General features: G+C 35.5%; 1 protein-coding gene across 2 annotated transcripts; it reads left to right on the top strand.

Annotated features, from left to right (window-relative positions):
• Window positions 1-202: 202 nt before the first annotated feature.
• BROX (BRO1 domain and CAAX motif containing) lies at window positions 203-26,753 on the top strand. 2 transcript variants are annotated; one of them, XM_069102818.1, is made up of 13 exons: window positions 203-354; window positions 4,144-4,272; window positions 7,907-8,013; window positions 8,782-8,878; window positions 11,665-11,760; window positions 12,232-12,304; window positions 13,461-13,566; window positions 14,295-14,384; window positions 18,317-18,402; window positions 20,926-21,007; window positions 21,483-21,633; window positions 22,622-22,781; window positions 24,034-26,753. In XM_069102818.1, the coding sequence occupies exons 2-13, from the start codon at window positions 4,172-4,174 to the stop codon at window positions 24,118-24,120; spliced, it is 1,236 nt and encodes a 411-aa protein (XP_068958919.1). In that variant the 5' UTR covers window positions 203-354; window positions 4,144-4,171; the 3' UTR covers window positions 24,121-26,753. The 2 variants fall into 2 exon arrangements, with proteins under 2 accessions (XP_068958919.1, XP_068958918.1); XM_069102817.1 differs by lacking the exon at window positions 203-354 and adding an exon at window positions 734-881.
• Window positions 26,754-26,770: the final 17 nt, after the last annotated feature.

Consider the following 26,770-nt stretch of genomic DNA (forward strand, 5'->3'; position numbering starts at 1 on the left):
TCCCCGGAGCGGCCAGGAGGAGCCTGCAGCCGCCATTGTGTTTGAGGCACCTGAGCTTCGAAGGAGAAACCCAAAGAGTTCTTCCTCCTTTGCTTTTACTAAGGGAGGGGCCACAACCCGACTCTCGAAGCCCTAAAGTGAGGGAGAGGGGCTGCGCGGGCCACCGTAGCTACGATCTCCGAGGGAGATCGGGTTTCCGCCGGGTTGTTTGTTATGGCTGCGGAGGCCACGTGACCTTCGCTCAGTACCCTGAGATTTTCGGTTTCCCATATACCTAACGCATTTAATCTCGAGTGTACCGACATTGTCTCTGCTTCCCCGGAAAAACTGCTTCATGGTCCTCTGAGAAGCCTGGTGAGTGTGACGTGTCTATTATTAGTTTTCCGTTTGGGGACCCGCCCCCCCCCCACGTCCCAATCGTTGAAGCCCCCCTCCCCTCATCACACGCGAAAAGGATGGGGTGTCTTAGGGGAACTCTTTCCTTTTCTCCTGCTTCCAGTCAGGAAACACCCTCGCTTTGCCTGCACTCCTCACTCTCAACGTTAGCAAAAGTCACTTTACACACTGGGCTCACAGGAGCCAATTGCTTGAAGCTCGAAAGGTATTTGACAGCCCTCCTAAAGGTTCGCGAACGATGACATCGGCTTGCAGTAGCTTTCCCCTGCCTTCCGCAGTTGATGCTATCGACTTTCGATTGGAATGACTCCACGGCTCCTCCCTACTTTCTCTGTGTCCCGCTCTTTGGGTTGGGGGTTTGGAGCAGGGAGGTGGGGTGGGGAAAGAGCATGTAACTCCCTATCGCGCAGGCGCAACTTGTCAAAACTTATTGAGGGTGTGGGAGGAGGAAGAGGTGAGTAAGCCGGAAGTGGCCCAGCACTCAGGTGAGTTGGTACTTGGTGGGGCGCACTCAGCCTTCTCCCCCGATATATTTCTGCTTTTTGTACACCCCCAGTCTTGCCCGTCGGGGAGGCTCCTCCGGGGTCTGTGCGTGATCCCAGAAACAGGGACAGATGCGTTGACTACAAAGACGACTCCGCACAGACTGGCTCGCCCTGAGAATTTCCTTAGACAGACGAAGGCTTGGAGAAAGATCTGGGGAGGCTGAGGCGGGGAATCAGTCCTTCGTATAAGCAGGGGCCTTTTTTTGTGTCATGGACCCTCTGCATGAAGCCAGTGGATCCCCTTCTCGGAATAATGCTTAAAATGGGATTTCAGAGGAAGGGAATCAGATTGAAATAGTTGTCCAAGCCCATTGCCTTAATTAAAAGACTGTTTTGGACATATCCCTCCAAAGACTCCACCTGAAATTGGAAGAAGCACTAATTTTATTACAGCCAATGTATACATAGTCCCTTTAGTCACCAAAAGGCATGCATGTTTGTATTGATAAACATGAAATATTTACGTAATTAAGTTGCAGATGAGATTTCTCTATGAGAAGTGAATTGTTAGTGTCTAGTGAGCTGAAAGTTCCCACAAGGGGATGATTCAAGTGTTTTTAAGTTATGAACAATTTTTGCTTTTTATTGGGGAGTGAAAATTTGTTAAAGTTTCTACTATTTAAAAAGCATATTTTTTATATAGACCAGATTCTAGTTTAAGTAATGTATTCTATGAATCTTGTTGACTGAGTGGAAAAGGTATTGGGAAGGTAACTTTTTCACTCATTAGGTGATAAAGAACCCTTTTCCAAAATGTCATATCATAAAACTACCGGACAAATATAATCACTGAGTAGTAGACTGTAGTAGTATAACTTACTGGGTAAATTCAGTGGTAAAAAGATGCCTGTGAATTTTGGAGATTTAATTTTAAACTCACTAGGAAAGCTTGCAGTTTAAAGGAGCTCTGTACTCTTTTAGCTTCTTTGTAAATCTTGACTTTCATTAATTGAATTTGGTTTTGTTTGAAGTTGAATATACCTAAAGGATCCTATACATGTGGATAGTGATCCTTTAAAAAATTATCTCTGGGGAAGAAGATTCTGCTCAGAAATCCATTCTAATGTTTTGAAATTCTTTTAAGAATAGGAGTGTCCGAGGTCCAACCTATATTAAGTCAGCTTAGATTTCTTTCCTCCCAGAGAATATCTGTTCACAGATTGCCTGCCTCTCATTAATATTCAATTAAGTAAAAAGTTAAGTTTTTTTTTTAAATACTCATTTTCAGAGACTGATATTGTCATTCTGGCATGGAGTAATCTGGAAAGTCAGTGTAGTACTATGACTGATTTCAAGTCATGACCTAGGTTTAGCTTCCACCTCTTGATACTTATTTTTGTGGTTTGGGACAAGTTACAGACAATCTCTGTGCCTCACTTTCTTTATATTTAAAATGTGGGGTTTCACTAGATGCCTTTAAGGTCCCTTGGAGCTCTTTATCAATGATCTTGTTAAAGATGTTTAGGGGTGGCTAGGTGGCACAGTGAATAGAGCACTGGCCCTGGAGTCAGGAGGACCAGAGTTCAAATCCAGCCTCAGACACTTAACACTCACTAGCTGTGTGACCTTGGGCAAGTCACTTAACCCCAATTGCCTTCCTTCCCCCTCTAAAAAGCAAAAAAAAGAAGAAGAAGAAGATGTTTACAACCCTATAGGATAAATAGCCAACTAAAGATAAAAGGAGCATCAAGGCTCTGTCCTACTAGAGGAAAAAAGACAGGGTGCAGGTGAAACTGTTTGGTTTATGAACTTTATCTTAAGCTATTAATGCAAAAGGTAAAAGTAATGCAGATTTGTATCCTTGATTTCTAATTCATTTTCGTATAGCACTTTAGAATAATAGAAAGTGTGATGGTCATGGAATCAGTCAGGAACTATGGATTCAAATCCCTTATCTTTTTTTTTTTTTCAAAGCAGTCCGGTTTAAGTAACTTGTTCAACGTTACACGGCCAGGTGTTTCTGGGTGGGTGCTAAGTGTCTGAGGCCGGATTTGATCCTCAGGTCATCTTGACACTGGAGCCTGTGTTCTTACTCGCTGTGCTACTTGGCCGCCCCATCAAATCCCTTATCTTAAACTTAGCTCTGTGATATTTGGCAAGTTATAGCATTATAGAATCAATCACTTCCTCAGCCTCATTTTCTTCATCTGTAATAATATTTACACCATCTTCCTTACCAAAGTATTAAGAAGAAAGCATTTTGTAAACTTAAAGTAGTGTATAAATAAGTTCTGTGGTTGTTTTTAAACTTCGGCCATAACTTGTGTGCCAGTCAATAGTAATATCATCTTAATATCAATAAGAAAAGCCAATGAAGATTATTGACTTTTAACATTTAAACATTTTGTAGTAAGGCCAACTGAAGTGAACATTTCTGAGTCATGGATTTATTGACAAAATGTCTTCTGTGCCCTACTTCCAGGACTAATTTCAAGAAAGCTGTTAGAAGTCATGTTCCCCTTGACATTCTTCATTGCCAGGGAATCTTTTTTATTATTTTTATTTATATTATTTTTATTTATTTAAAATACACTTTTATTGTTCAGATGATAGAATGTACAAGTCACTGTTTTTAAAATAGTGCTTTTAGGAGTTTAGGTTTTTCCTTTTTTTTTTGAAGAAGTTATAGATACAGTATATGTAAGATTTGGGAAGAATTTTTTTAAAACTCAGTGTGTTTTAAAAATGGTGGTAATCTTTATTTCTGCTGCTGTAAGGGAAAATGTTTATCATAGAGAAAATATAGAGATTTATATGCCACTGATGAGATACATAAAAAAGTTATGGAAACTGCTCTTTTCTATTGGTTTATTGGAATCTAAATTTAAATCAAAACAGTAATATCTGGTCTGTTGTTGTAGATTATTTGGAAGAACATTCTCCATCTAACTGTTTACTTTTGCTTCCTACAGCAGCTATACTGAGTCATGTAAATTCAATATTACTTTGCAAACTACATTGATACAGGACAGACTTCCAACAAATTTTGTGTAGATCTAATTTAAATACGGTACTGTCTTTTTAATAGGAAAGCATTTCAGAAATGTGTATTGTAAACATGAAAAGCAAAATAATACATATTTTAAAATTTTCATTTTAAAACTAAAAATGGTTACAGAGTTAATTTTATGAAATATTTCATCATAAACATTCAAATCCATACTTTTTTTTCCTCCTTTGTGTTTGGGTTTCTTTTACATAGATCTATATTTAGAAAACATCTGGGGAAAATGACACACTGGTTTCATCGGAATCCACTAAAAGCCACTGCACCTGTCTCCTTTAATTATTATGGTGTAGCAACAACTCCTGCAGCTTCAAAAATTTGCAAGTAAGTTTGAATCAGATCCAGCATTTCTTGAACTACTGTGCTTTGTTCATTTTACTCTGCTAAGTGTCGTGGACAATATAGAGTAATATGACCTTCGGTGATTGCAGTTTAGTTGGAGAGACAACATGTGAAAAGTTAAATTCCCTCTCTAAAAACTTTATACCTTTGAGATCTTTTGGCTTTTTTTTCCTGTTTACATAGGAGAAGTTACCCTTTCCCAGAATAGGTAAATTACATTACCAAAGTTAAATTAAACAGAAGAAAACAATGCAAAATATGTCACAAATTACCATGTGATGAATTTACCAGAGACAATTTATTATGAGTTGAGAACAGAACGTTAAAGTAATCTGAGAAGGCTTTCTGAAAAAATAGGAGCTTTAATTAGAGTTTAAACTGGGCAGAGAGGCAGAGATTGGGCATTCCAAGTTTTAAAAAGGTATAAAGCAAGTTTATGAGTGTCAGACTTGGAGTCAGGAAGACCTGAATTCAGATGTGACCTCCAGTACTTAGTAGCAGTGTGACCCTGAGCAAGTCATTTAACCTGTCTTAGTTTTGTCAACCCTAAGAACAAATGATCAAAGAGTCACAGAGGTTTTGCAACCTTTGTTAAGTCTAAAAATACTAGCTCACACAGGTTAGCATAACCACAGTTAATTCTAACAAATAAAATGATACCAAAGAGCTAACAGAGTTATAAGCAAAAAGCTTTCTTTATTCAGTTGGAAGAGGGAAACTAGACACGTGCTACGGCGTCCTCTAATACCAAGGAGACCTGCTTTAGTGTGGGCCAATCTCAATACTTCCACCAATGGTTATGCAGTGATCTGTAGCCCTGACAGTGAGGGATAACAGCAACAAGGAGACAAGTTTGGTTCATAGTAGGACTTCATGACTGGAACATGGGTACTGCAGGTGCTAGTCCAAGCTCAGAGACCACTTAGTGCTGGTATGAAACAACTCTGGGATTTTGCTGTGGCTGAGATCATCCATTTGAGGGTGAGCCACAAAATATTGTTATGCCAAGCTCAGGACACAGCTTGCTTGCTGGGCCTTAACTCTGAAAAACAGGGTGTCTCCTAATCGCTTGGCATGGGGATCTTGACAGTTTCCCCAACTATAAAGTGGGAATAATGGCACCTACTCCTAGGGTTGTTGTAAAGATCAAATGAGATAATAATTGTAAAGTGCCTAGCACAGTACCTGGATACAGAGTAAGTGCTATATAAATGTCAGCTATCATTGTGTTGCAGGGTCATTTAATTAAGTAGACCAACTTTGTTGGAATCATAAAGGGAATAATTGAGGATCAGTTTGGAAAAGTAGTTTGGTGCTAAATAGTGGAGAGCTTCAAGGTATAAATAATGTGGTTGGACTTGTAGTTAACAAGGAACCTTTGAACAGAAAAATATTTGAATGAAAGCATTATTTTAGGAAGGTTGATTTAGTAGTAGTATGTAGGATATTAATATAGGATTGATTTGGAGACAGAGAGTGAGCAGTGTGCTAATTAATTAGGAGGTTGTAGTCTAGTTATGAGATGATAAAGACTGGGATTAGGGAGGTGGCAACAGGAACAAAATGGAAAAAGTCTTCTAAGAAGTATTACGGGGGTGGCCAGGTAGCACAGTGAGTAAGAGCACCAGCCCCAGAGTCGGGATGACCTGGGATCAAATGCGGGCTCAGATACTTAGCACCACACCTAGAAATAACTGGCCGTGTAACCTTGAGCAAGTTACTTAACCCCAATTGCTTAAAAAAAAATAATATAATGGAAAAATAAAAAGGACTTGACTAATTATCAGGGGATTTGGGGAGTCAAACAACTGAAGTTTTGCACCTGAGTAACTAGAAAAATGATGATTTTAATAAAGAGAAATAGGGAAATCAGAAAGAGGATCTTGTTTTGTAGGTCAGCATAGTGGTGTATAAAAGTACTTGATTGGAAATCAGAGACCTAGTTCTAGACAGAAAACCACGACTTAGGAAGTTGTTCAGTTGTTTTCAATTATGTCTGATTCTTCACAACCCCATTGAGGTTTTCTTGGCAGAAATACTGGGGTGGTTTGCCATTTCCTTTTTCAGTTCATTTTATAGATTAGGAAACTGAGGTAAACAGGGTGAAGTGACTCGCCCAGGATATTAAGTGTCTGAGGCCAGATTTGGACTCAGAAAGATGAATCTTCCTGACTCCAGGTCCTGTATTCTATCCACTTACCACCAATCAGTTAACTGTAAATAGGATCAATTTTTAAAAGACACAGAATCAATATGATCATTTAAATTCTAAAATCCTCCGATTCTGTGTTGAGCTGTGTAATGACACTGCATCCACCTTAGTTTAGTCCCTTATCACCTCTAACTTAGATTATTGAAACAGTCTCCTCATTGGTTTCCCTGTCTCAAGTTTTTTCCCACTCCAGTTTTTCCTCTCTGCTACCTCAAGGTGATTTTCTTTAAGGATGGATCTGATCATATCACTCTTCTGCTTGATAAACTCTAGTGGCTCCATATTGCCTCTAGAATCGAGATGACTTCTGAGGTCACGAATCCATGTTCCTATGACTGAGTCTTAGAGAACACCCATAATTGGGGATGGAAGAAGGAAAGGGGTTTCAAAAAAAACACTCAGAAGGAATAATGAGCTTGAAGAGGTAGAATATCATAGAAGTCAAAGAAAGGAATTTCGGGGTTAAAAGTAATCAGTGTTACCCTGCAGGTAGTGCTATGTAAATGTATTTCAATCTTCAGAAAATCAATACTGCAAAAATCATCCCCAGTGGTCAGTTGCTTTCTGAAACAAAGTTTCACACCTTTATTCTTCTACTGGTTTGTGGTTGTAAGCTATGGAATATTATGGGTTTCAGAGAATTAAATTAAGCATCACCCAAATGATAGTGAAGAGATGTTTGGTGGACAGGAGAAGGCAGAAACACATTACAAATTAGTGAATGTACAAGAGAAACATTATAAAAAATGTCATCAGAGGAACGTATAACTAGAAAGAAAGATAAGGTAAGGTCAGTCATGTAGTAGAAGCAAGAAATAAGCAGTTGATAGCTGGACAGCTCTAGTGGTCTTTGTGTATTGTCAGGAGGAGCAAAGGATGCCCTTTAGGATATTAGTTGAACTTCTTGCTGCAGATTTACAGGTAGACATAGACAGATCAGATAGAATGGACAGGCATGAGTGAATTGAAATCGTCATTGGAGGCATTTGCAGTCACAGATCCATTAGAGTATTTGTCAGTTATAAATAGGAGTCTTTAAAATGTCCCTGAACTATAAGACTCTATGGAGCCACATATATTATCTAAAATTAAATCAGTACATTGTCAATGTGAAATCTTAGCAATAAAACTCTTTTTGTTTAATTAGAACTGTTTTTTATCTTTTTTTGAATGGTTAGAGTTTCCTTTTATATATTTGAGGATATTAAATTAGAAATTTAATTTATTTCTATTGTTGGCTAAAACCCAGATTTCTTGGGAGATAAGATTCGTAAGATTTTGTATATGAGAACAAGCTTTCTCTCTTTTTGAATGGATGGATTTTTAAATACTTCAAATTGTCTACTTTTCCTTAGACTTCATAATAGAGCTTACTTAGCTTTACTCTCTTTCCTATTCTTCAAGTGATTTGAGATCATCAAGGGCACGACTGCTTGAGCTATTCACTGATTTGACCTGTAACCCAGAAATGATGAAGAATGCAACAGATTCCTACTTTTCTCTTTTGCAAGGTTAGATGTTTAAAGTTTTACTAACTTGTGTTGAATTTTTTCTGTTAAAAGCAAATATTATGTCCATTTTGTTGAATAAATGTATATTATTGGGCTTTTAAAGACTGAAGTTTTTATTCTTCTGATGGAGGTTGTGTTTGTATTTCAGAAGAATGGTAAGATAAGTAGGAAAATGAAGCCATTTAAACACTGTTTTGAAAATCTATTTCTTACTCTTTGACTGTTCAGATTTAAGTTGTTGCCAGAGAAAGTTAAATGAAGATAAAATGAGCATTCATTAAGTTGCTTACTATGTGTCAGGTTCTGTGCTAAACACTGAGGATACGAATTCAAGCAAGCAAGACAGACTTGTCCTCAAGGAGCTTACATTCTAGTGGGAAGTATAATATATGAATGCATGCTGGGAAGCTGACCTGATGATGGAAGGGTACCTGTACTGGGGCATGGAGAGGAAAAGGCCAGAAATAGATATGGGAATCTAGACCCCAGTATAACAAGGCAAAAGCCCACCCCTTAGAGGTAGGGGACCTAGTGGTGGGAACCTAAGTTTCTGGTGAGGTGGAAGTGGTCAGAGAGTAAGGCCAAGGTGAGGAAACAACCAGGAATTTGTGTGGAGAAGGTAAATATAAGCAGAGTGTCATTGAAGCTATGGAATAGAGTATGTGTGTGTTTTGGTTGTTTCTTACTGGTATCCATCTGAAGATTTTAATTTCTTTGCTATATCTCTGAATTTCTTTAAAACTAAAATTTTTTAATTTTTTTTTTCAGGTTTCATAAATTCATTGGATAACTCTACCCAAGAAAGCAAATTGAGATATATTCAAAACTTCAAGTGGACTGATACATTACAAGGGCATATTCCAAGGTATATATAATGCTAAGTTAAATCTAATGTTTATTACTAATTTAACTGGTGACTAAATTATAAGCTCTATATTTTGAAAACAAATGTGTAAAAGAAAAAATAACAATCTGAACAAGTTTTTTTTTTTAATATCCTAGGAAATTTTCTAACCACAAATTTGTATTTAACCCATTGCATCTTACTATTAAGAAAAATATTTCATTCACTTAGAAAAATAGATTTGACCCATATGAAAACTGTGAAAAAAAAAAGTTCACCTTCATCTTATCAAGAGGAGGACTAACTTTTAATTGAAAGAAAAGGTACTAACAAATATGCAAAAGAAGGATATAAGCCTTTGAGCCCTTCACCTTACTATTTGAGCTTATATTTAAGAATAAAGTTGAAAGTCCTTCTCTTTATTTCTCCTTTTTTTTTGAGATGGAGCTCTAGAGAGTTGGTCCCTTTACTCTCTGTTAAGTTCCCCACCGATGAACTTACCTATACAAGTATTTTATTTATTCCTTCACTATCCTTTCCTACTTTCTCTCCAGTGTTGAGATTCTCTAGCATCAGTAAGGGATTCCATATCTTTCCTCAATAATTACAAATCTCTTACTTTATTATCAAGAAATTATGTTAATACATTTTCTACTTTATTCCTCATAATTTCCATTCATGCATTCTGCATTTTAGCCAAATAACTTCTAGCTGTTCCCTTAACTTAACATTCTCTCTCCTGCCTCAAAGCGGCTGCGAAAGCTGTCCTCAGTGCCTTTCCTGTAGTCTATCCTAATTTCTACTTGTCACAGGCCTTATCTTCCATCAAAGCTTAACTCAGATGCTATCTCTAGTGAGGAACTTTCCTGATCCTCCCTTCTACTTGCCAATGCTCTCTCCTTCTACAAAATACCCTGTATTATATTTTCTTGTATACATGTTATATTCCCCCAACCCCACATGCTTTCTTGAAGGTAAATGTTAACCATCATCATTATTATTATTATTATTTTATACCACAAGTGCTTCATACATGGTATAAATGAATGAATGATTCAGAATACATTAATTGCTTTCTATATGCAAAACACTGCTAAACTCTGGGGACAGAAACTGAAAAGGACTGGTAGGCATTTAATAAATGTTTGCTGAGTAGCATTGAAAATTCTTAATCATAACAAGGTGATTGTTACAGAAAATTAACTCTATGGGACCTTAGAAATAATGTCTTATTTTTTAAATTGTTCCAAGACAAAGTACACTACCTTAACAAATAAAGGAACAAATTGAATAATAGACTTCCTTGGCTATAGCCTATTCTAATAGTTCAACAATTGATCTTTCTTTATATCTAATCATTTTATTTCACTTTTTGGTCTTCAATGGAAAGAAAAATTTCTGTGATGTCTGTTATGTCACTAACAGGAATATATGTGAAATAGAAAACTCCTCTTTATGTTGTCAGGTAGAAGTGACATCTTTAGGAAATTTCTAGCCATTTTCAGAAGAGAAGCTGCTTAATTTACCCAAATCTTAGGGTCTCTGGGGATAGAGCAGGTGGTGAGGTTGGTACTAAGGTACTTTCAAGCTCTGAATCTATGATCCTATGACTTAGTTATTTGGCATTTATTTCCTCTCTGTTAAGTTGTTTAATTTTACATATATATGTATGTATATACACATCTGTGTGTACACACACACACACACACACACACACGAAATCTTCCCCGGTTTCTCTACAACTATCCATTTCATCTACTTCCCCATTACCATGTCGGTCCCCTTATTGGAATGCTTGCTTCATCATCAATCTAAATCCTGCCCATCCTTTGAGGGTTCAACTCGGGACCAATTCATGAAGCTTGTCTTGAGAATCATTCCTTTCAGAACTACTTGTAAGATAGGGTTACTTTCAGTTCCTCACTCTGCTTTCCATCTTTCCATATCCAGTTAGTAGCCTAATCTTGTAAGTTCTACCTCCGAAATTCTCTCAGATATATATCCTTTTCTCTACTTACCTAGCCACCCCCCAGGTTCAGGCCCTCATTACTTCTTGCCTAGAATACTATAGAGTATCTTTCACCATCATTGCTGGTCTCCCTGGCTCAAGTCTCTTCCCCTCCAGTCCACTTTCCATTCTCCACATGACTTCCAAAATGATATTTCTAAAGGACAGATCTGACTATGTGACTCCAAATAAAACTTCAGTAGTTTTGTCTAGGATCAAATACAAGTGCCTTTGGCATTTTGAAGTCCTTCACAATCTGGCTCTAATCTTCTTTCCTAACCTTTTTCTATATTACTCTCTTTCATATATGCTTTGATCCAGCCAAACTGGTCTTTTTGCTATTCCTTATGACCAGGTAGGTGGCAAATGCTACCTACTACAGGAGGTTTTTATTGGGTTTCCAGCTGCTAGTTCCTCCATTTACCTCGTATTTATTTTATTTATATTTTGTATATATTTACATGTGTATTTGTTGCTCTGACAGAATAAAAACTGAAGGCAGAGATTTTCTTTTTGTGGTTTTATATCCCCACTGCCTACCATAGTGCCCAGAACATAGTAGGTATTTAATAAATGCTTGTTGATTGATTGTCATTTAATATATATTTTCATATCTAGTTGTCTTATCTCCCTAAATAGATTATATTTCAGTCACCTACAATGCCTGGTAGACATTCAAAGTAATTATTTGTTAATTGATAGCATACTAAGTAATCACATTGATGCTAATATTTTATACAGATAAACTTGATAGATATGTATGAGATGACCAGATTAATGAAAATGTGTTTAATTTTAGTGCCCAGCAAGATGCTGTGTTTGAATTGATTTCCATGGCTTTTAATGTAGCCTTATGGTATACTAAATATGCATCAAGATTGGCTGGAAAAGAAAAGTAAGTGTGAACAGAAGGGGCAAAGCATATGTGCAAATGTCTTTATATATTATTAACTTTAACACAGCCAGTGTTATTTTCAGGACCTGTAATGCTTTCTTGTTAAATGATGTAGATTATTTCCAAATAGAAATGTTTAGTGCTAATGAGTGAAATGTTAGTCCATATATACAGTGTTAATATTGAATTTACCAAAAGAACAATGCAAGAATTTCTGTAAATAATTATTTTTATTGATAAAAAATATATATATTCTTGGGACGGATAGGTGGTGCAGTGAATAGAGTACTGGCCCTGGAGTCAGGAGGACCTGAGTTCAAATCGAGCCTCAGACACTTAACACTTACTAGCTGTGTGACCTTGGGCAAGTCACTTAACTCCAATTGCCTTCCCCCTCCAAAAAGCAAAAAAATATATATTCTTTGAAAACTAGAAAGAAGAATTAGTATGACTGGTGTCATTATATTTTAGTATAACAGAAGATGAAGCAAAAGAAGTTCATAGAAGCCTAAAAATTGCAGCTGGGATTTTCAAACATTTGAAGGTACCAAAATATATTTTTGCTTTTGATAGTTTTCTCACCTTTTGAAGTTTTCTAAATTTCAGTTAGGGATAAGATCCAAGAAATTTGTTTTGTTATTTTAGATATATTGGTAATTGGTCCTTTATTTTACAGTATTATTTTGCTATTGCATAGCCACCTACCTTTTGCCTTTTTATGTAGGTAAATGTGAATTTAATAAATGAGAATATCTTTAATCGTAATGTACTGTTTTAATTTCCCCAGTAGGGTGGAGATAAAAAAAAATGGAAACATGGTCTTCATTTCCGGTTCACCCTGAGCCAAAACGTTCAATACTAATAACTTTGCCCTTTCAACTTCCTTGGTGTCAGAGATCCTTCAGATCCCTGAAACATTCAGATGTAGTTATTGTGCATTATCACTATATGTTTACATTTTATCCTTATTATTAGACTTCAGTCTCCAGGCAGGCAAGGATAGTGTTTATCCAAAATTTGTATCTTCCCCCAAAGCCTAAAACTATACTTTATACACAGCAGGCCTCCAATAAATTTTTATGGTATTGTATCTGCAATATGATTATATTATTTACAGTAGCTATTTTGTAAGTTTGTTGTGAGAAAAGTATTCTTTTTAAACATTAAAACCCTGTTATATAAAGGGGATCTATCATTCACATTCTCGGTGTGAGATGTTACAACAGGGATAAAACCTATAATTTTACGTGGTATTTTTTATGATTCTCTTTAGGTGCATTTTTTTTCTTCTATATTCAGTTTTCTTAATTGTCTGAAAGTATAATTTAGTATAACATACAAAAGATAACTTGTTTATATTAGCATTTTGGCTAAATGTTTTTCGCAAGGTATGAGATGCATACATAAACATTTCATAATACTCCCTTGATTTGAACCAAAAATTATTTGGGGCTGTAGTTGCTGATCTACTAGTATATGGTATGGGAAGCTCTTGTAATTCTTTGTGTGTTCTGGCCATTAAAGTTGCTCTATTTAGCACAACTTTAATTTCCCTTGAAATTTCTAGCAAAGCCCCAAATTGAATGTTTCACCTCAACTTCTAGAAGTATCATTCACTTAAAATATTTAAATATAACATTAAACAGCTGAGAATAATTTGGGTTAAAATAAAATTTGGCATTTATTTTGCTCTCTCTTAGGAAAACCATATTCCCAAACTTATCACACCTGCAGAAAAAGGCAGGGATTTGGAAGTTCGACTCATAGATTCCTACATTATTCAATGTCAAGCTGAAGCTCAAGAAGGTATTCCCAAATGTCACAATGTAGCATTGAATTTGTGAGAAATTAATTTTCTACGAGTACATTTATTTTGCAATTCAGCTACATTGTCCAGAAGATAACTGATTCCAAAAGATATGTAGTCAAAAAGCAATTTTTTTTTTTAATTTTTAATAGCTTTTGGCCTTATTAGTTTCTAGCAAGACTGTCTTTGGCTACACAAGGTGAAAAATTTCTGGTTCTTTTGAGGAAGGTCTTTGACTTTATCTCACTTCTGAAAGAGTGAAAAAAATCACTCGCACCCTTCTCTTCTTGCCCTCTCTTTCGCTTCCCTCCATTTCTGCTCTTTGCATCTGCTTTTTCTTGTGCTCTCCAGATATACTGCATGCAAACATGCAGCTGTGAGGGCTAGAGCTTGTGCTATGGGCTTTCTTGATCCATTTTTAATTCTTTCTTAGGAATAGTTCTTATATAGTCTCATAGTTATTACTTAGTGCAAAGAATCACATTTCTTTAAACATTTGGAGGATTTGGCTCTGTACTACTGAGCTCAGCAATTTCTGCATGCTGGTGCTTTTATTTTCAGTAATTTACATTTTTCACATCATAGTTGTCATATAACAAATTCTTATTCTTGGTCTTAAAACTTGAATGATACAGACATATATTTCTACTCCTACTGTGTATCCAAATTTAACTTCTGTCTTCTGTTGCGATTCTTAATATAGAGGTACATTTTTTTTCTTTTTCAGTTACAATTGCTCGAGCAATTGAACTCAAACATAATCCTGGTCTAATTGCTGCACTAGCATATGAAACAGCCAATTTCTATCAAAGAGCTGGTGAGTTCTACGTCCATTATTGTGCTCCTTAGCCATCAGATGTCCCAGTTTTTCTTCCACTGATTTAATTAGGGGAATTGTAAATCATTCATCAGACAGGTGTCCGTGTAGATTGATTTACTTAAAGTAAAATGTGATCAAATGAAACTACTCACAGTTAAGAAGCAAGAAGCATTCCTTTTAATGGAAATGGAATTCTATCCCAATGAAAAGGGAAATGCTAGACTCTATGCAGTAGTATTTCACTGGACAGTGTTAATACTTTCCAAATTGCTCTCATGGTTTGCTCTCCATGGACTCTCTTCGCAGCAGTGTGAGGTGGCTAAGGAGTGTGTCAGTCTTAGTTTGCAACTGCTAAAACTGGTCCAGAGAAATTTAATGACTTACTGATTTGTCCCACTAATTGGGCTTAGATGAATTGGAGTCACTAAAGCAGTTTGAGAAAGGGCTGTTTGTGTGAGTTGTAGGAGTTTTAAAACGAGAACAAGACTAGATTTGTTTTTCCTATCCATTTCAGTTCCTACATTTGATGGCAAAGGCCTGTTCAAATGAGTGATTACACAGTTTATCAGCATCTCTCACTAGGAAGAAAAAAGGAGAAAACCCACATGTAAGACCTGTATGTCCAAATAAAATGTACTAAATTATTCTTAATTAAACTATTTTTAATGGAGGCTAGAGGAAGGCTAGGGATAGGAAGTGGCTGCAATCCTCCAAATCTGCATCTTGATTGGGGTAGTGATACATAGAGCAGGATTCCCTTTTTTTCCTTTGGTACAGGAAAGGTCCCATTTCTAATGTATTTTGGATTCTCCCTTGTTCTTGATGGATTCCAGGGTAGTGATTGATGGGGAAACAATATACTATTTATTGTCTTCACTCAGATCTAAGCTTTAGGAGTTTTGATTGTTGTAATTGGTTGAAAGGGCAAAGAAGGGAGAAGGAGAAGTCAAAAGGGATTCTGACTCATCCTTTGGCTGACTTTGGGCTTGTTCATATAGGAGCTTATGGTTAGGGGCTCATAAAAGTAGCAAATGTGCCAAAGTTTTAATCAGCCAACAACTGTTTATTAAGTATTTTCTACATTCAGGCACTGAGAATACAAATACAAAGATTGAACCAATTCTTACTCTCAAGGAGCTTACATTTTAATATGGAAGACAAGTCTGTATGGAACATTGAGTATATACAGAATAAATATAAAGAAAATAAATAAGAAGTAGATAAATATAAGATGTGATGGGCAAGAAATAAGCATTTAGATAGTGCCTACTATGTGCCAGCACTGTGCTAAGTACATTACAAATATTTCATTTAACAAGAGTCCTGCAAAATATCGTTCTTGAAAAATACTTCCATCTTATAGTTAAGGAAACTGAGAAAAACAAGTTAAGGGACTTGCCCAGGGTCACACAGCTTTTAACTGTCTGTGGTTGAATTTGAACTCAAGTTTTCTTGAATGCAGGCTGAACACTCTATTTACTGTCTGATTTAGCTGCCTCTTAGGTACTTAAATAGGGAGGGAGAGAACCAGTAGTTGAAGAGTTATCAGGAAAGACATCATGTAGAAAATGTTGCTTGAACTGTATCCTGGAGGAAGAGAACAGTTCTCTGAGGCAAAGGTGAGGGATGATTGGTCATTGCAAAAGCACAGAGATGGGAGATGGAGGATCACATTAGGGGAGCAGAGTGAAGGCCATTTTGACTGGATCACAGAGTCTAAAAGATTGCAATATATAATGAGGTCAGAAAGTTGGACCGGGGCCAACTTGTGAAGGGCTTTGAAAGCTAAATGTAGGAGTTTATGTTTGATCCTAAAGGTAATTGGTAGTGTATTCCCTATAATAACTTTACTCAGTAAACCAGGTTTATTGAGTAGGACACCAACATGTTCAAATCTGTGCTGAAGGACAGTCCCTTTGGTAGTAGAGTGGATCATGGATTGGAATGGGGAGAGCTTTAAGAAAGGGAGACCAATTAGGAGCCTTTGTACAAATCTAGCTGAGAGATGATGAAGGACTTAACTAAGGTGGCTTTGTGAGTAAAGAGAAGTGGTTAATGCAAAGGGTGTTAAGGATGTAGAAACAGCAAGTTTTAGCAACTTTTTTAAGAGTTCATGAATAGTTTTCTTTGGAGCATGGGATAGTGAGTTGATAAGTATTGCCTAACAGAATTGAGGTCCCAGTTGAGATTGTATAACATAAATTTGTAGACAATTATCTAGTTGCTGAACTCCTTGGAAAAGGAGAGAGAATGGCCTGAGAGCTATAGCTCTCAGGATTTAAATAGAAGAGGTGGTGTTGTGTTGCTGTGTGATGTTGGCAAAGTGAAAGTCTGGAAATGGGAAAGGGGAGCAAGAAGTATTTCAACTTTCCCTCCAAGACCAGTGTGTTTGATGTTTTAGTGAAGCTACAGTGTTGGAAATCCTGACCAAGAATTCGAGTTCCTCTGTGGGAAGACAGCTCTCTTTTAGGGCTAGTAAATTGAAGGAGTATTAGAGAAAAAGGATCAGAATGAAAGAAGTTTGTTCACTATGGAATAGTAATCCTAGGGGATTTAATGCAAGGGATTGAGCAGAAACAGAGTGGGACATGGGTGGTTGTGTATGGGTTGGAGTATGGGTAGGGTGGGCATGAGAAAAGAGGAGGTTGGGAGGTTGAGGATAGTTTGTACTAAGGTGGTGGGTGATTGAGTGTTTACAGGAATAGAGAGACAGGTGAGAATTTGTTAGCCAGAAGGATAAGTTGAGAAGTGGCAGATGAATAACAGCTCTCAGTATCTTGAAGGGATGTTGACTTCGGTTGCCATCCTCATACCCTCTGAGGTTCCGTATGGCTCTAAAACCATGCTTCTGTGATTTTTACTTGCTTCTTCTTAGGGCTAACCGAGTCACAGAAGAGGGGGAGTGGTGTTTTTGGATATACCTACACACACATGCACATGCACACCCCTAAAAAAGAGGCTGAACTGGGGGGCAGAAGGAGGGCAATTAGTAGTACAACCAGGTCCCCCTAGGTGGTACAAGGTTTGTTTTTTTACCTAAATTTCTGGTTTAATTCTTAATTTTCCTTTGTCAATTCCCAGATTCTCTGTATGGTAACAGTGGACAGGTTAACATTCACTATTTAGTACTTCATATGTTGGGGTGTTTTGCATCTATGTGGTGGGCCAGCAACCAATTGTCTAGAGGTATAATAGGTCCTAACACACATGATCAAGGTTACAGTGTTAGTAAAAGTGTTGGAATTAGGACTAGAACATAGTCTTCTGACTCCTAGTCTATTCTTTTCACAAGTGTCTTTTGTCTTTTCACAGGTGTTTTTTGTCTTTTCACCAGTATTGTTTTTTGTTTTTGGACCTTTCACATAGTAGATGCTTAAGAATTGTTCAGTTCAATGAAAGTGACAAAATTAAAAGACAGTTATTATGCTTTAGGAATCAACATTGGATTTTCCTTAATTTTATATTTGTGTATTGCATTATTTTACTTTCAGGGAATAATAATCCCATAGCTTGCATAATGATTTAAAGTTTTCAAAGCCCTTTCACATCTTATATCTCTGTTTGACAGATGAGGAAACTTAAATTCAAGGAGATAAAACATTATTTGCCTGATATCATAGAGGCAGTAAGTAGTACCAGAGCTATCCAGCTCCAGAACTAAGGCCTTTTCACTCCTAGTATAGTGTTCTTTCCAGCTCCTCACTGCCTGGGTCCACACTCGTCAAAAGAAAACTATCATGTGATTGGTCTCATTGTCTGACTTGGCCGTCACTGAAAAAGAATTGTTTTAGGATTTATTGTAAGTTTACAAATCAGTCTTAATTTTTAAACTGTAATGGTGATAGTAATTGAACTCTTTGGAAGAAAGGAAAATCAATGATTCTGGTCAATCAGAGAAGTTATGTTTTGTTTTATAAATGTAATTTTAGATCATACTTTATCCAGTTTGGAGCCTACATACACTCTTAAATGGAGGAAATACCTTCACTTGAAAATGTGTTTTTACACAGCTTATGTAAGTATTTATTTAACATTATATAGTGTAAAAATGTTGTTCCCACATTCACGTTTGATTGATTCCTAGTCTAGTTCAGAACAGATAGATATCACTGCTCAGCCTGTTCGTTAATGATTGTCTAGTACAAACATTTAGTTTGACACGGACTAGGGAAAGTGAACTGAATGTGATCATCTACATCTTACTCCACCCTATTTTCTAATCAGAGACATTTGTACTCTTAATGTAGCTAGAAAAATATAATATTGTCATATTCTACATAGAGCCAATATAAACTGTGAATATTTAATTTCCTAAGTACAAATCCCATTTAAAAGAATTAATTGGTTTAACTTGTTTTGTTCCATGACATCCCACACTGTCCCTTGGTTACCAAAATGCATGGATCTGACTTAGTATGACATTTCTTATATTAACTTTCTTTGGTAACCTGTTCTAATTAGCCCATCTCACTGAAGTTTAAGTTCATGTCCTCCTTCCCTTATTAAAATTAAACAATTAGAAAGCCCTGCTCCAGTGCTCCCATCTTGGTATTGAGGTAGACCCTAAATTATTGAAGGCTGTGCCAGCAAAGCATGAGCTTTCCTAGAGTCTGCCTGCCAAGATAGTTGTCTTAAGTGCAGAAAGGTTCATGATCAGGTTGGCTGAGAGAGAAATTTTTTAAAATTATAACCTTGATTTTGGGGCAAACCCTTTTACTTCTACTTTGATGGTGGTGATTATGGTAGAAAAATGGACAAAAAGTGTTAAGAATCTCACAGTTTCAAACGACCTATAAATAGTAACTTAACAGTAGATTCTTCATATGTGATAAGGTCTTTGTCCATTGACCAACAAAATTGACATGCTTTTTATTGAAAAAAATAAACCATACCAATGTTGATAGATGAAACCAAAAGACAAAAAGAATCTGTGGTTAAAGTAATGGATGGGTTGTAGCCTGTCCTTGGAGAAGTAAACAGAAGTTAGTGGAGTGAGTTTCATTCTGTTCCCAGTGGCAGCAAGAAGCATCATTTCATGGGATGTTTTTACTCATTTTGTCTTGCCATGCTCATGGTTAGCATATACAAGCAAAAAAGACCACAGTGAAGATAATTGGAGTGTATGTGCCTTAAGTTCTGAAGATTAAAAATTTCAGATCACCCAAAGGACAGTGGAGAGCTGTAGCATATGAATGGAGTATGGGAAATTGTTGAGTAAATTCATATTCAGAGAAGGTGGACAAGTCATTTAATGAGAGTAAAGGATAACACATGCAGATCCTACACTGATGATAAACTTAAAAATGTTTATTTTAAAAATAAGACTTGTAGTTATTCAGTTGGAAAAGAAAGCAAAGGATATATTCAACTATATCAAGAATTATTGTATAAATAATGATACTGAACTGTTTTTCATCTTGGCTTCAATGAATCTATAATCTCAGATGTACATATTCTCTCCTTTAGTACAAACTATCACTGATCCATGCTTTTTGATTCTATGTGATGTTTATTGATTTTATACTACAGATCAATCACAGAAAATCTACCCAGTCTGCTAAAGAACTTCTTTTAATCTTTAAACATTTCACAGGTTTTTTTTTAACCCTTATGGTCTATTCCTTTTATCATTTTGTTTGGTCTTTCTTTAGACCTTCTATCTTATCATATTTCTTATTCTTGCCTAGTGCTAAATAGATCGGAAAAACTCACTTGTAAAAAAAATAATCGAGTATACTCAAATTTTAGGTACTGAACAAAAGTTTTGTATAGTTCCTACTATGTGTAAGATATGATTTATTCTTGTTCAGCTTTTTATAGGCTTAATTTATTAAGACTACTTTGGTTTCTATCTCCCTCAAGTTTGTAAGGTCATTTTCAATTTGGTGTCTTTTGCAGACCTGACGAATATCCTCCCAATTCCTTAATCCTAACTTTTTCTTTAATAAAATTTAAAAGTGTTAAAGCCAGTCATGACACACCACCCAGTATAGCCTTCCTAGGTTGATAATGAGCTGCTGAAAACCTCTCTTTGGGTTTGATCCTTCAATTACATATTACATAACAGAGTTTATATTTCTTTCTTTTTTTTTTCGGATAAAAAATATTAGAATAGATTTTAAATAAGTAATAGACATTGATCTTCTTCTCTGGCTTTATTTTAGAATCCATCTTTAATCCTAAACTTCAACAAAGGAAATTTCTCTAGTAATCCTTGATAGAGTTCTTTCTATCCTTCTAAGTATTTCCCATTACTGCATATTTACAAGGAAGTCCAGTCTTCCTGTATTTATAACATATTTTAGTGTACTTTGTCTTTCCTAAACAAAGAATTTTAGGTTAATTCAATTCAAGTCCTTTATTGAGATAATAAAAATTTTGTATTATTTCTGAGAGGAAATAAAAAGCATAAAAGAAATTAGTAATAGACAAAGGCATTTTTATGTGACATATTTAAAATGTGAAAGAAGTAATATCTGTTGTTAAATGCCATTTAGGGAAAGCAGAAATGGGAAATCTTGTTTTTTTCTTCCACCAGGCTTACTGCTATCATGGTCAGACTTTGCTGGCAAGTGATAAATGTGGTGAAGCAATCAGGTCTCTCCAGGAATCAGAAAAATGTAAGCTTTCCTGCCAGAATATTAACTCCCTTAAAAGCTAGCTTTTTCTTTTTTTAAGAAAATAAAGGGACTTTCAAATGGGCAGATGGGGATCTGGAAAGAGAATTTTCCAGAATGTATACAGAATATTTTGTCTCTAATGTAAAAAATATATATATTGATACTTTTTATTTTTACATCACTGTCATGTCCAAATATATTCTTCCTCCATTCCATCCCCAGGGAACTGCCTTTTCTTTAAAAAAAAGGGGGGGGGGGGGGAGAAAAAGTGAGTTTTGTAAGACTGAGACACATCAACGAAGTCAAAAAATAAATGTAATGTGTAACACCTCCAGTTCCGCACCTCTTAGTTTGTATCTCATTTCGTTGTTCTTAGGAATCTTGTTTTTTTTTTTTTATTTCACTAGGTAAATGGGAATAAATATGAAACAATGAACTGTAATCTTAACAAAGTTCACCTTATTTTTATGTGCAGTTTATACCAAGGCTGAAGCATTGTGCAAAGAGTATGGAGAAACCAAAGGACCTGGAACAACAGCTAAACCTTCAGGACATCTGTTCTTTAGGAAACTTGGAAGTTTAGTGAAAAATACTTTAGAAAAATGCCAGAGAGAAAATGGATTCATGTAAGTGTAAACGTCTGTATCAGAATCTTCATTTTCCTGTTTAATTAGGTTATACAAAAATGTGTTTGAACTTAGAGTAATCTTAATTTCTGTCTTAATTCCTTTTTTTTTAACCTTGAAAATGCTTATTTTAAATTCTGTAACACCTGGATTTTTTGCATTTTCAAATGGTTCTGTTTCTTGAGTAATATGACTTTAGTTAAGGGAGAGGACATAATTCCATTCATCCACCTTTCCACTCATCTTCTGTCTGTCTTTGTGTCTTATCTAACGGTAGAAAACCAATTTTTCTTTCAGTTTTCTTCCCCAGACTTATCAGGCTGATTCCCTCCTTTCATTTAAACAGCTTCTAAAACCCTACTTCCATCATGAAGAATGATCCATAAAGCACTACCATCTTTCTTACTTTTAGAATTAACTGGAGAACAACTTAATTTTATATTTACTATAGTTTGCTATACCTAAAATCTATCTTTGATGTATCACTCATTTCTAATAAATTCAGCTAATGTTTATCAGCAGTGACTAGTTAGGATATACTTCTATTGACATTTCTTTGTTTATTTTGCCACCCTCGTTAGAAACTATTTGTCAAGAAAAAGAAAAATTCTAAAAAAACCTTTAACAGCCTTTGGAACAAAATAATTAACACAGCAAAACTTGTCAGTTAGCCTGGTTTTATGAAGCATCATTTTGATAATACTATGAACCTCTAAAGAACACAGCAGTCACTGTTAATCAGAGTCAATCAGGAAACATTTACTAAGTGCTTACTCTGTGTCAGGTTAGGAAAAAAATCTTATTGTGGAGTTGACTTTGTTTCAGTATACCATTTAGGTGAGGATAATCCTTTTTTTGGAATCAGCTGATGCCCATGAGATTAATTTTTAATAGGTGAAGAGAAGTGGTTGAGATGCGTCATTAGGCATCCCTGGTTTCTTTTAAGGGAAACTTGGCATTAAATTGTTGTTTAAATTTTTTTTTATAGCTATTTCCAAAAAGTTCCAACAGAAGCACCACAACTTGAACTCAAAGCAAACTATGGTCTTGTAGAGCCTGTACCCTTTGAATTTCTTCCTGTAAATGCACACTGGACACCAGAAATGCTAGCAGCATTTGATCTCACCAAAAGGCCAAAGGATGATAATGTATGAGCTTTATTATATTTTATTTCTTCCATTTCTCTTTCAAATTTAAGATAAGGATTATAAGGTTGTGATTTTTTTAATATCTTTATTCTCCCTGTTTGCAAAGATAGAGGTTTATTTGAGAACAATGACTATTAAATTAGCTAATTTAGTGCTTTTCATTTGGAGCTATTCTAGTATCCAGGAAGGCTCTGCAGTATTTGTTTCATTCTGGAAATATTTCCAGATATTTGCTCCTGAATCCCTAGAACTAAATATTCTCAAAGTAATACCTATCTTTAAAAAAAGTTTGTAAACATTGCTTTAAAATGAGACACAAGGGTGATAGTGGTATCTTAAAATCTCTTAAAAGAATGGAATAGATAAGTATATGATTCTGCAATAAAGCTCTATACTTTACATGTACCATTTCATTGAAGATACAGTCTTAATTTTAGCATTCCAAGGAACAATCAAGGTGTGAAATATACTGCTATTCATTTATTTCTGAGCTTTAGTGTACTTTGGTTTATAAAAGTTATGGTATAAATGGAAAAATTGAATTTTGGCTTTAGGTGATTAGGAATTTATGGGAAAGATTATTAAGGATCTGTGAAAGATAGAAGTAAGAATACTTTGTTATTTCATAGCCATCTTACCTCTCTTGGCTTTGAGTTAAAACTCTTGCATAGTCAAAATAACTCTGTAAAATAGCCTTCTCTCTGTTTTGCTTAGCTACTTGCTACAACATAAAGCACTGTTAATGACCTTAAAGTACTGTTGCCTAGATTTGGGAGGATCTGAGTTGTTCAAGTCCTGCCTCAGATACTTTCTAGCTCTGTGACCCTGGGCAAGTCACTTAACTTCTTTCTGCCTCAATTTCCTTATCTGTAAAATGGAGATAATAATAGCATCTACTTCCCAGAGTAGTTGTGAGGATAAAATGAAATAATATTTGTTAAATTCTTTGTCAGCTTTAAAGTGCTATATAAATGCTAGCAGTTGTTTTTGTTGTGGCTCCTTTATTTCCTTCCTTCTTACAAGAAGAATGAGAATAAATGATACAGACAGATCTATTACCTAATGTACCATTCCAGAATTTCTTCTTCAGCAAAAAATAATACTTTCTAAATTAGATATGTAAGTGGTCTGACCAACTTTGTCAGTACTTTGTTACATTAAAAAAATGTGCTATCTTCAGAAAAACTGGTAAGTATTTTAGTTTCCTAAAACCTTTCCTCAGATATTCATAACTCTTTGTCTTTACCTCTAGGTCAAACCCAAACCAGAGGAAGAACTGAAACCAGTCAAAGAACCAGATATCAAACCACAGAAGGATAGTGGCTGCCATATTTCATAGAAGACCATAGAAACAGGGATCTCCTCTCTTAAGTGGATTGGGTTAACTCTGGCACTAGATTCTTTTTTGTGATTCCTCTGGAGCCTGAAGAGTAATTTGCTTCTTTTCATGGGCCTTCACTATGTCAACACTCACTTTTTAATAGGGTGGGGTTTTTTAGTGCTTTATTTCTTTATTTCCACTTTAGTCAGTTCACTAGAACAGCTTTTATAGACCTTACTTTGACTTGAAGATATGGGAAGAAGTTTTTTTGGAGAACTCTAGAGTAATAATAGGTCTCAGGTTAATATATTAAATTATAAAAAAGAATCATGGTTCTTCTTGTTACAAAATTTGTTTTTGTTTCTCATCAGTCATTGAAATCAGAGGAGAGGTAGAGATAAGAGTCGACAAAGAAAAAACAGTTCTTACTTCCTTATGGCTATATTGCATCTTGCCACAAACCTGTAACACTCCCAAGCCATTTGTAGTTTCTCATGTGAAACAGCTTTCTTGTAATGGTAGAATCTAAAACTCATTAGCAACTAGGCTCCTTGATAAATATTTGCTTAAAATTAATATTTTTAAAACCAGAATTGCAGTGTACATGTTGGAACATTAAGATAACTTAATTTTATTTCTAGTTGACTAAATATAGGTTTTACTTCTTTCTTGAGCTGAATATTTCTTTTAAATCCCTTTTTAGAGAACTTGTGTGACTTAAGGAACTAATTTGTATACAACAAGCTTTATGTATCTATGTGAAAGAAGGTAAGAGATTATTCCTTGGAAATCATGCACCATACAGTAATGCAGAAAATTTTTAGAAGCTTGAAAAACTACCTCTCTGGAATCATACTGGTTACTCTATTTATTTTTCAAAGAAGTGTCCAAGTCAATGTTTTTGGTTTCAGACAAGAGTATATTCTCTTTTCATAAGTCTTTCAATGATAGTCTGTATATCCTGTCAGAATGAAGGAATAAAAAGCATTAAGTGCTAACTAACCATTTGAGCACTATGCTAACCACCTTTGAAGATACCAAATTAAAAAAAGTTCATACTCTCATGGAATTCACGCTTCTTGAAGGAGACAATACATAAAAGAAAGTTCTGCTGCAGTGCAGAGGGAAAGGGAAAGGTCTGGAAGTCCTGAGGGTGCAGCAGCAAGGTAGATGATACAGCGCAGATGGCATTAGGTGTGTCTGGAAATCAGATGACTGCCCATAGTCTGTTGGGCATATTGGAGAGACTGACATCATGACCTGGTAGACCTTAGTATTGTTTTCAGCCAGAGGATATTGCAGGACTGAGAGAGCAAGGAGTTAGATAAAAGGTGTACTGTCTAAACTAGAGAGAGTTCCAAACAAGGCAAAGTTAGTGTGTCTGAGCGATGATATTTAAACAGATTGTCAGCTGTTGAAATTTAGACCTTGAAGATGACCTTAGAAATGGATCATTTAGTCTAATTCCTTCCTTTGTAGCATTTGATTATTTTGCAGTTTTAACACTTTTACTAAATGGTGCATCACTGAAATACATTTACAGAAGCCTTTTTGATTTTGAATTGTTTATCTCTTACTTCAAGAAAGTTACCAGAGGTTTGATGTAAGCCGTACTGACCAAATGTTTATCTTGCATATATCATTGACTGTGGTAGTCAAGCCTAACACTAACATTTGCTGTGCTCTGCACATAGAAATTTTTCATGTATTTTATGTATTAGTTTATTTAACCCTAGTTTTAGTTTTCATACTGAGCATTTTATATGATTCCTCCCATACATAAAATAGCATCCAGTGTGTGCCATTTCTTTTTTGTAAGATATTGTAAATACCAAGATTAATGATTGACTGCTTTGTAAAGGGTAGGAAATGAATATCCTTTTTAAAGCTGACATACAGCTAGAATCTTTTGTCATAAAATTTTGACATCATGTTTGGAGATTTTTTTTTTAAATAAAGGTAAAGAGATTGCATGAAGGTTGGACATATATGTTGTTTGTATTAGCTGTTCCACATAATTATTGTCTGATTTAAGCCAATTCTGGTCTTTTATTACTGTCTTAATACTGAAAGCATTGATTCTGTAGGCCATTCCTATCCCATTTAAGAAGAGAAATTTTGCAAATCAAGTTCCTTAGGATTTTAAGTTCTATTTTCCATTGAATATTTATGCTTATAATAAGTTAATAAGATACATAATGTTCAATGAAATCATGATTTCTCACAGTATTTTAAAAGATATATATGTTTATGTATATATACATATTATAGTCATTGTAATCAGTTTAATGTTACTTGATTTCATGCACTATTTAATTCTGTTTTAATTACATGTGTCTTTGATATGGTGAGTTTTCATCTGCCCATCTTGGTAAAATTTGGCCTGGGTCTATAGCTGATATTAACATGTAGCATATGATGCAGTATTCTGAGCATATGGTCAGAAAGCATAGCATTATCTGTCCACAATGTTTGTCGTGCAGCGAACTTTGCACTTTACAAACTTAATATTGCGTTTCTAGTGCTAAGTGTAATTATTCTTTTCCCTTTGTTGTACTGATCACCTTGGAATACAATTAGTGTTCAGATGAAAATATCTTTAGTGTATATTTTACTCTCTTCAAAAAATAAATTCGTAGTGCCACCTTGAATGGTTTTCTGTGTCTGA

This window comes from Petaurus breviceps, unplaced genomic scaffold (assembly GCF_028583685.1).
Source record: "Petaurus breviceps papuanus isolate PSGF00001 unplaced genomic scaffold, PetGlider_PUasm1.0 557, whole genome shotgun sequence".
NCBI lineage: Eukaryota > Metazoa > Chordata > Mammalia > Diprotodontia > Petauridae > Petaurus > Petaurus breviceps.

Bases quoted from the DNA above. Each gene is read 5' to 3' on its own strand.
- BROX (XM_069102818.1), top strand. From the start codon at position 4,172: ATGACACACTGGTTTCATCGGAATCCACTAAAAGCCACTGCACCTGTC. The intron at 14,385-18,316 runs GTGAGTTCTACG...ATGTAATTTTAG, and splicing joins CAATTTCTATCAAAGAGCTG to ATCATACTTTATCCAGTTTG. The intron at 22,782-24,033 runs GTATGAGCTTTA...CTTTACCTCTAG, and splicing joins AAAGGCCAAAGGATGATAAT to GTCAAACCCAAACCAGAGGA.